General features: G+C 43.1%; 1 protein-coding gene across 1 annotated transcript in view; it reads right to left on the reverse strand.

Moving 5' to 3' along the window:
• The window catches only part of LOC101990435 (granzyme A-like), a 7,849-nt gene extending 1,343 nt beyond the window's left edge, over positions 1–6,506 (reverse strand). The window contains exons 1-4 of the mRNA XM_005356811.2: positions 6,437–6,506; positions 3,739–3,883; positions 1,745–1,886; positions 851–1,120 (exon numbers count right to left, since the gene is read on the reverse strand). Of these exons, the coding sequence (XP_005356868.1) occupies positions 851–1,120; positions 1,745–1,886; positions 3,739–3,883; positions 6,437–6,506 (627 nt within the window). The remainder of the gene's footprint in view (positions 1–850; positions 1,121–1,744; positions 1,887–3,738; positions 3,884–6,436) is intronic.
• Between the last annotated feature and the right edge of the window lie 4,363 nt (positions 6,507–10,869).

A 10,869-nucleotide genomic window follows, 5' to 3' on the forward strand; every position in this document is an offset into this window, starting at 1 on the left:
TTGGTTTTTCGAGACAGGGTTTCTCTGTGGTTTTGGAGCCTGTCCTGGAACTAGCTCTTGTAGACCAGGCTGGTCTCGAACTCACAGAGATCCTCCTGCCTCTGCCTCCCAAGTGCTGGGATTAAAGGCGTGCGCCACCACCGCCTGGCAGCTCTTTAGAATTTTATGTATCTTGTTAGTCTCTGTATATGGTAACATGAAGACTGAGAAATATCCCCACCATTTCTTCTAAGTGTTTTGTTTGTTTTGTTTCTTAATCTGTGAAACAAAGTCAATGTAGTAGGTCACCCATGGTCCTTTTCTAGTAGTGGATTATTACTTTTACTGATTCTTTGGAATTGAGAATTTGGAATTTTATTCACCTTTATCTTTTTTAAAATTGATTTTATTGAGCTCTGCATTTTTCTCCACTCTCCTCCCTGCTCCTCCCCTCCCCTTCAACCCTCTCCCATGGTCCCCATGCTCCCAATTTACTCAGGAGATCTTGTCTTTTTCTACTTCCCATGTAGATTAGATCCATGGATCTTAGGGTCCTCATTGTTATCTAGGTTCTCTGGGATTATATTCACCTAGATCTTATCCAATTTCAGAAAGCACAGTAGAAGGCTGGATGTGGTGCTACAGGCCTTTAATTCCAGCACTTGGGAGAAAGAGGCAGGCGGATCTCTGTGCGTTCCAGTCCAGCCTGATCTATGTAGTGAGTTCCAGGGCAGCCAGAGCTATATAGTGAGACTCCCTGTCTCATCAGAGTAGGAAACTGTAGAATCCAGTTCCCTGATGAGACCAAGCTTAACCTCACACCACTTACACTCATGTGCCTTGCTCCAATAGCTAACACACTCTCACTTACTTCGCATGAGTCCTTTCCACCATGGAGGTTTCCTGCACAAATCATATTTAGTCCAATTACAGGATTAAAATTGTAGTGCTTTTCATCATTGCAGATTTTTCTGTCTATGACAGTAATGTTGACTTCTCTCAGAGTTTCAGAGGGAGGTGATTTATTATTAACTCTCCCCCATCCTGCAACTTGGCATCTGGTTCCTGGTTTCACATCATCCCCCTTTTCAGGCAGGGCAAGGATAGCCACATTTTTGTTAATTGTTGCTTTTTTGTTTAGCTGTAGGAAGACAAACATAAACAGTTAAGAGTATGAGATAAGTTGTTGCAGAATATTTGTTTAGCTATGCAAAGATGTGTTGCTGTTTTACCTTGCCTGCCTAACACACCCAATTGGTCTAATAAAAAGTTGAACAGGCAACAGCGAGAGAGGAGGTATAGGTGGGACTTCTGGGAAGAGAGAGTAAGTAGGAGGAGGAATTTGGGCTCTAGTGAAAAAGAAAAAGAGACACCAGGGAGACGCCAGAGGTCAGCGTACAGACATAGAGGAAGCAGGAAAGTGGGACATGGATGAAATGAAACAGAATGAAAGAAAGGTAAAAAGCTCTGAGGCAAAATGTAGATGAAGAAAAACAGGGTAAATTAACTTAGAAGAGCTAGTGGGACAAGCATAAGCTAAGGCTGAGCATTCATAATTAATAATTAGTCTCCATGTCTTTATTTGGGAGCTGGTTAGTGGCCCAATGAAAATGCCGACTGCAATGAATATTAATGTTTGAACTTCTTACCTCTCCCTGTGGGGCTCCCTTGTTTGTACCAGGTGGGGAACTAGGAACATACCTTCATGTAAGTGGTGAGACTTTCAAAGGTTCTGTGACTGAAACAGACCACCCAAGGTACATACCCACAAAAGCTGCAGATCACCCTCATGTGTATGGTTGTCAAAGCATGGATACGGAAATGCTTTCTTGACAGATAATATCTGTTTTTCTGGCTCATCCTTGTCTTTTGAGTGAGCTCCAAGAATGACCTGGTAACTTGTTTTCCTGTAATAGACACAATACTAGTTATTAGTTTAATCAGGAACTGGTTGTAATATGTGTTGAACAGTTTCAATATGCCATTGATGTAAATGCTGATTTTGGAGAAATTTTGTAGCTTGGAAGAATATGCCTGCCTTGTAGGGTAAGATTTTTATGAATCTGTTATCATTTCTGTCTTATATTTATGAAGCTTTAACAAAACACCCGGGGCTGGATGTGTTAGAAATAACGGAGGTTTCCTTTGGCTCACAGTTTCGGAGTTCAAGAGCTCGGTGTCAGCATCTGTTGGGCTTCTCATGAGGGACTTAGGACACATCAGCTCATGGTGGAAAAGTGGGAGGGATGAGGATGTGTGAAGAGGATCATCTGAGTGACAGAGGAAGCAAGAGTGACCAGAAACTGAGCTTGATTTATACCAAGATACCCTTCATGGCAACTGACTAACTCTGAAGCCCACATTCACCCTGTCACCAAAATGGAGCCCCCATGATCTATGAAGGGTTCCAATCACCTCTCAGTGTGGTTACCATAAGGACCAAACTTCCAGCAAATGAACTTTTGAGGGGACAAATGATGTTTGAACCATCACACTTGTTATTCCAACAGCTTATTTATAACAAGATATCCGAGGTTTAAGGAAAAATCAAATGAGAGAAGTTCATGGCAGCAAATCCAAATCTTGGGTTTGTTTCCACTCTTTCCTCTCCCAGACTAGCTTTGGTAGAGGATTAGGCTGCAAATCCCTGAAAAGCAAAGCTCCCAGGAGAACCAGACGCAGGAAACAAAGGCAGCTGGTGGCTAGGAAGCAGCTCCTGGCAGATCTCTTGGTAAGAGAGCAATCTCAGATAGGAAAGCTTCCAGAAGCAGAGGGCTTAGCCAGGGATCCCACGTGCATGCCACACAGGGTGCAGGTATTTCCCAGTGTGTTTATGCTTATGGTTCTTGTCATTCACAGCCCATTATACACCAAACTGAGCAATCCTCACATTGCCTTTTCTCCACCGTACCAGCTGAGGCTAGTCTCACATAAGACATCATGACTATACATTTCAGAGCATGCTCTGATAATACCATGCTTTATAAATTTCATGGCCAATAGCCACAAGCCACATGTAGCTGCTAGGACTTTGGTGCATGACCAAAGAAGTAAATTTGTAATTTTAGTTAGCTTCAATTAGATGGAACTCATGTTGCCCATGTAGCGTTGTGGTAGGAGCATAGGCACTGGAGATGAAAGAAGCCATTCAGCAGGGAAGGACCAGAAACCCTTCTCCACATGGGCTTCACCAAGCAAATGGAATATGCTCTAGAGAAACTGGAGAGATGGGCACTGTGTAATGACCCACATAGGGTCAGGGGTCTAGTGGCCCACTGGTATTTTTGCCTTATCCCAGTTCACTAGCTTATTCATTCTCGGGAGTGCGCCTCCCTTTATAAAATAGCCAAAGTGATTTTAGTTCCACTTAACAAACCCATTTATTATCTTTCTTTTCTTTAAAAATATCTCTTATGTGATGTATTTTGATCATATGCATTCATTCCCGTTCTTCCCCTATTTTCTCCCAGGTCCACTTCTACCTTCCTCTGTCCGCCAAGCCTATGATCTCTGTTTTTCTTTTTTCTTTTTAGTGGGGACCTTCAGACAGAGCTCTCAGACACTATGTTCTCATTGACTTGGCTCCTTGTGACAAATCTGGGCTTCACTTCCTTTCAGATCAATGTGACTTGCCAAAGACTTCACTTATATATGACAAAATTAATGACTTTCCCATGTATTAGCGAGATGTGGCCTTTTTATTGTTATTGTTTCTCCTCATTAGACTATTTCTACAAAACTTTAACCCAAAAAACTTACGTGGTACAATGGGCAGCAGTCAACACCCAGTCTTTTGCAACCAAAGCGCCACCGCAGATGCCTTTTTTACCAAGTTTAAGTAGGACCATGTAAGGTCTTGAATGAGGAACCACTGTATCTCCTCCAATGATTCTTACACAGCCACCTGGTCAATAGAAAAAGGCAACTCAGGTCAGTGCCCACTCCAAATAGCTCCTCAGGAAAGCCATATTTCTGGGACAAGGCATGCCTTTTGAATTTGGTGGAAATTTGGTATCACCCGTGTTTACCCTTCTCTTTTCCTCTATGTAGACCTTCCGATGTCTGACCCTATGTCTTGACCCTTTGGGGCTCCTGAGAAGTCCCTGCTATCACATCCATAGAGGTCCATCACTGGTGTTCCAGAAACTATTCTGCTGGAAATCAGTTATAGTTGTAGCTTCAGAGCTCAGGCTTTGCCAAGGGCAGAGAGCTGTGCAGTGGTCAATAGCGCTAGCAGTTCTGGGGGAGTTGCTGGCGTCGATGTAGCCCTCCCTGGCCCTACTCCCTTCTGGATGAGTATTAACTGGAGAAGAGGAATGGGAATGGATTATAGAAGCTTGTTACTTTCCCCTTCCACTCAGAGGCCTTGCAAAAACACAGCATACAAATTGATGCCTCTGCCTTGTATCTGAGACCCATTGTATCAATGAAGACTTGGCTCATTTGGTGAGACTTCAGGTATGAAGAGCACTACTCTCATTCGCCAGTGGAGAGAACAACACTGGTCACACCCGAGGTTCTGCTTCAGTCTTCGGACAAAACATGCTGTGGTTTAAACCCTTTCAAGTGAGCTATAATGAGTAGAGAGAAAAGGAGTAGAGGTGCTATAGCTATATAATCTACCTTATTCAAACTTGCGTGAGCTGGACCAGGATGGTAGCCATGGTTAGAAGGCAGAGACACACATAGGCACAAGACAAGTGCGCACGGCAGTGGAGAGGCTCTGTGTCCTTGGGGCAGAGTTTCCATTTTTTTCAACTGCTACACAAGATATTCGTGCATTCTCCTAAAACCCTCTGACTGTTGGCCGAGAGTTATGGTTTCTTGAGTAGGGAATCAACACTTCTTATTCTACAAATAAGTCAAACTAATTGCCAAATTCACAAGTGTCAGTGATAGGTTGAGGAGGGCGAGAGCCAGGGAAAGAAGGTACACGATCCACTTTCCATAAGGGAATGGGGAAGGCAGAATTTCAGGCTCTAGAAATAGACTTGTACAGAACCAAAAGAGTTTGGCTTCATCCCAAGTTTCCTTGGGGTGACTCTTACAAAGCTAGACTATAAAGGAGTGTCTGTGGATACCGGGGATTGTGAATTCGAGAGCATTCTCTTTGGCAAAGCTTTGTGTCTGAGTACTCGCCTGAGCACAAGGCCAGGTCTGCCACTAACCAGACTTGAAAAGGGGTGTGGTAAGGGTGAGAGCAGGGGAAAGAGTTTAAAGACCACCAAAGCGCCCCCATTTAGAATCAGACTTAGGAGAATGCCTGAGGCAGGAGCTCTGTAATGTTCAGACTCTGTGTTTAAAAAGTCTTCCAGATTATTCCGACTAGTCCCAAACATGAAGCATTGCTTTCTTGTTTCTTCCCTTTTGGGGTCCACACAGCTCTTTCTGAACACAGAAAACAAAGTGTAATAGGAAAAAAGCTGCTTTTATGCTTTCCCTTGAAGAACATATATAATTGGATTTAAAAAGACAAAATTCGATCAGAAAGAAAGAGAGAAGAAGAAAATCTGCTTTAATCTCATGGTTTGGGAGATTTAATATCACTGAGTGCTCTCTGACTGTGGGCTGTGCTGTGCTGGTCTTGTGACCAGTTTCGTTCCCAAACATCTTCAACCTTGTTTTAAAATTCCCTTCATTGCCTGGTGTAAAACTGCCTCTGGAACTTCTTTTGGACTTCCTGCCCTCCACTTCTACCTCTAAAAGCTTATGGGTCCTAGGAGAAATCATGGCTGCCTCTGTGTTTGCCAGCTATTTCCTCCCTTTCCCCCCATTTTCTCCTGGCGGGTTCTTCAGGGAACCTGGAGAAGCTCTCCCAGTGTTAGGGCAAGAGATGCGATGGCGTCCCCATGGGTGCATGCTGCGTCCACTCAGACAGGAATATTGGTCACTACTTACTAAGTGGAAGGAGCAGCCAAAAAGAAAATACAGTTCTCCTGAGGAATCAGTGAGAAGTATTCCTCAGAGTCCTGAAGACTTGTCAGGCAAACATTAACAAAGAGAACTAGCGAGAAGCACCTACCTGTCCTCATTGGCTTCTGCCAATGTCTAGCTCTGACTCAGCTTAGCTTTTCAAAGCTGTCTGTATAATATTGGAGAAAGAACAGAAGCCCCACCACTACCTCCTTCCTTGAAAGCGAGAGCTTGATTTCCCAACTCAAGGGCATTTCATTCATTTGTTTGCTCATTTTCTCATTATCTTTTAAAGCAAAATTTAAGCTATAAATTGGCAGCCATCACCAATTGGTGGTTTTGTTAATCTTTGGAAAGAAATTACAAATAAATATTTTTTCTTCTAAAATGAATTTGATTATAAGGCAAATGCTAACCACCCCCAAGCTTTGGGTATTCTATAAATAGCTATTATAATAATATTATAAATAAGGCACCATTGTTAAGGCATCACAAAAATCCACTCTATAATGGTTATAATGGAAATGGCATGAGCCTGTCTTACCTTCAGGAATTAGCAGAAGGAAAACAACAGCAGCAAGAGAAGACACCCAGGGAGCACAGAAGGTCTTCATTGTGGCTCTCCCCACATCAATCAACACGGAACTCTGTGTTTGTTTCTTTCCACTATATATATGAGAGTACAAAGGATGTGGTTTTACTTCTTCTCTTTCAAATTTCTAGGTGTAGAGTTGGAAAATGAAACTAAACAAGAGGAAAGCAGACATGATCCCTCATCAGGGGTGGGGAGGGGCTGGGGAATGGGGAGGAGGATGTGCGTGTTTGACTGTGTGAATGCTGAGGGGTGGGGAGGGCCCTGTCCTCCTACCTGATAGCTGAGGGGATGGGAACCTTGTTGCTGTTAGAATATAGTTCATAAGAAGGGACTAGAAATGACTCGGTTGGAATAGTCTCATCACCTGCAATATTACTGTCAGTATCCATTAGTAGAAGCCCTGTGAAAACTTCAAAATCAGAGTTTTACATGAGCGATCAGATAGGGGAGGCACCGGGTTGGGGGGATGTACTGAGAGGGGGCATTTTGGGGCTGGACAGAGGCCTGGCTCAGGGGAATCTTCCAGGAGTGTATGCGGAGGACCCCAGTTTAGACTCCTAGCAATAGCGGATAAGTAGCCTGAACTAGCCTCTCCTGTGACCAGATTGTCATCAGAGAGGCCTCATCTACTAACTGATGGAGGCAGGTACAGAGACCTGCAGGCACATTAGGTGGACTTCAGGAATCCTGTGGAGGAAGAGGAGGAGGGAAGAGTGTAGCATCCAGATGGGTCAAGGACACCATGGTAAGGCTCACACACAATCAACTAACCTGAGCTCATAGGGGCTCACAGAGACTGAACCACAACCAGGGAGCATGCATGAGACTAACCTAGGCCCTCTTTATATGCTACAGTTGTGGAACTTGGTCCCCTTGTGGGACTCCTAATAGTAGGAACAGGAGCAGTCTCTTGACTCTTTTACTGGCTTTTGGGACACTTCTTCTCACACTGGATCTCCTGTCCAGCCTTAAAGGGAGGTGCTTTGTCTTACTGCAAATTGATATGCTACATTTTATTGACACTCATAGGAGACCTGCCCTTTTCTGGATGGAGGCTGAAGTGGAGGGGAATGCGGGGTGGCAGGAGGGGCATGGGTGAGAGGGACTGGAAGGGGAGCATGGTGGGGAGGAGGCTGTGGAGTTTTAGGTGTCAAGGAGGTGTACCAGATGGTCAAGTGCTTGTCATATAAACACGAGGACTCAAGCATGAACCCCCAGAACGTACTTAACAATTTGGGTGCAACAGTGGGTGCTCGTAATCCCAAAACTGGAAAGGAAGACAGGGAGATCTAGCTGTAGGTTTAGTGAGAGACCCTGTCTCAAAGAATAGTGGAAAGTGCTTGAGGAAGATGACCAGGGTCAACCTCCCATCTCTTCACATATATGCACACACGTGTACACACACACGTGTACACACACACACACACACACACACGGAGTTTTTAAAAAATGTTCTAAAATTGGTCACCAGACACATTTCTTTTTAGCTATTTTCTTGGGTTTTAAGGGTTGATAAGAAAAACCTAAGTGAAGGTGCAGAGGAAGATTTACGAACAGAAGTTCCTGCTTCCATTTCAAAGAAAAACAGAAGCTAGGTTGTTTTGTTCCAACACTGGGATATGTTGCTTTCCTAAAACAGACAAACACATGTCCAGTCTTGGGAGGACAGTGCTGGCTTGGTTTCTAGAAGAATGTCTTGAGCTCTCTGTCTGAGCCGAGGAAGTGGTCTTGACAGTGAGGCCCATAGCCATATGTTTCACTAGGACAACTGGTGTTAAACCACACAGCCCCACAGTTAACACTCTCGTGACTTCAGACCCGGTGAGTGATGTTAGAAAGGACCCCTGCTAAGACACCTGTGGTTCTTTTTCCCAGATCTCAGTGTGTACCAGGGTTTATCATTTTCAGTAACAGCAGTGAGACACCATGTTTCTGGTTTTGGCGAAGAGTTCTCTTCTCACTTTTTTTTTCAAAGTCACACTTGCACCAAGTGATAAAGGAGACAGTGTAAATTTTGTTTCTAAATTGTAGGGCTCGAATTTTACAGGCCTATGTTCCTACATTGTCTGGTGGTTCAGAATTCTGAGTAACCTTCAAGGCACAAGTTGCACCTGCCACACAGAAGGTGGTCACCTAGCCTTTTGATAGTGAGACAGCCGGATGCCACCCTAAGCAACTGGTTAGGATATGCTAATGTCATTCTGCTCCTTCTATTGTAACTTAGGAGGTGTTTTTCAGTCTATGTGACAAACTAGTCATAGATAAGAAAGACATGACCTAAGTAATCTCCCCCCCACCCCCAACCACAACCTAGGAAAGAGAATGCTAATGAACTTCCCCCTCAGTTTATATTTTGATATAAAAGCTGTTTGGAGACTAAACCTGGTGATTTTCAGGATCTCTTGAAGGATTACTGAAACGCCCTCCCGATACAGCCTTGTGAGTTGTATTTTCTTTCCACACCTCCACCCCGGTATGAGAAATGGTTTGTGACTGGGCTGGTCCCTGACTCTAAGTAACTGTGGGCATGGTTTCTCCATTTAGTTCGGCTTTTAATTGCTTGGTAAGCTGTAATTCATGCACTGTTATGCCCCTCATTTAATGCATTCTTCCAGAGTTGTATAGTCACCATTACAATCTGACTGTAAGACATTTTTATTTCCCCCACAAACCCTTTATGCTCCATCAGGTCCCCTCTAATCTACTTTCTGTCTCCATAGATTTATCTGTTCTGGGCATTTCAGGTAAGCGTCATAATATAACATAAAGGAGTCTTTTTTTTTTGATTCTGTTGCAACTAATTGTTTTCACTTAGTACAATGCTTTGAGAATTCATATTGTAATGCCTGCCAGTATTTTATTGCCAATAATATTTCACTATATAGGTAAACCAGGTTTTGCTTATTCATTCATTAGTTGGTGGGTACTTGGCTCTTCCTACTCTTGAGTGATTGAACAAGTGTATAGTTTTTAAATGTGAACTCCTGTTTTCACTTTTTGAGGGTCTGCGCCATTAGCACATTACCAAGTAACTGAATAATTGCATAGTAACTGAGGGTTTAGCTGCTTAGGAACTTTAAAGCGATTTTTCTGAAGTGAAGGCACCACGTTAGACTTTCCGCAGTACACAACAAGGGCTCTAACTTATCTGCACCATTGCTAATATGGTTACTCTTTTGATAATTTCTTTTGTAGTGGGTGTGAAATAGCATCTCGTTGCGGTTTTGATTTGCATTTCTCCTTTGACTAGTGATGTTGAGCTTCTCATGTGTCATTCATATGTCTTTGCCGAAATGTCGATTTACATCCTTTGCCTGTTTTAAAATTACTTTTTATTAATGAAGGAAGCATTCTTCAAATATTCCAAATACAAATTCCTCATAGTCAGTAGGATTTGTGAATATTTTCTCCACATCTGTGACTGTCTCTTCTTTTTCTTGCAGCTGCACTTTGAAGTGTAAAGTTCTTACTTTGTGGTGAAATTCCACCAATCAGACCTCTTTATCATTTGTGCCTTGGACGTCATATTTAGAGAGTCATCCACTAACCCAAGATTGTAGGGGCTTCCATTTACCTTCTCTCTCTCTCTCTCTCTCTCTCTCTCTCTCTCTCTCCCTCCCTCCCTCCCTCCCTCCCTTCCTTCCTTTCTTCCTTCCTTCAAGATAAGGTTTCTCTGTGTAGCCATAGCTGTCCTGGAACTCTCTCTGTAGAGCACCGTGGCCTTGAACTCAACAGAGATGCACCTGCTTCTGCCTCCCGAGTGCCGAGATCAAAGGCGTGCCACCGTTGTCCATCCCTATCTACATTTTCTTGAGTGTGGTCATCTGCTTTGTTCTAATATTTAAACCCATTATTAATGTTTTTGTTATACTTTCAGTTTTTTCTTTCAATATTTATATTAGCTTTATAATTGTATGTATATGTGTATGTCTGTGTATCTAAAAGAGGACATTGGGTCTTCTGGAACTGGAGGCATTTGTGAGATGCTGAGCACTGAACCAGATCCTCTGTAAGAGCCATGTGTGCTGCTAACTGCTGTGCCGTTTTTCCAGCTCCTGGCTTGAGTGACATTGGGTGCATGGTTGAGGGAGGGGTCATTTTCATCTTTTGTTTGTGAATGTTCAATTATCCCAGCATTAGTTTGTTCAAGAGACTATTTTTCCCTGAAAGAGTTGATTTTACTTCTTGTTGAATATCATTTGACAATAAAGGTTAGGGTTTATTTCTTAGGTCTCGGTCCCACAGGATGTATGCTTAGGTCTTTTCTTATGTTAGTCCCACTTGTCTTGATTACTATAGATTTGTAAAAACTTTGAAGTTGAAAAGTGTCATTTATGTATCATCCTGAACACAGCAATCTCATCTGAAATAGAAAAATGTGA

Source organism: Microtus ochrogaster, chromosome 19 (genome assembly GCF_000317375.1).
Source record: "Microtus ochrogaster isolate Prairie Vole_2 chromosome 19, MicOch1.0, whole genome shotgun sequence".
Lineage (NCBI taxonomy): Eukaryota > Metazoa > Chordata > Mammalia > Rodentia > Cricetidae > Microtus > Microtus ochrogaster.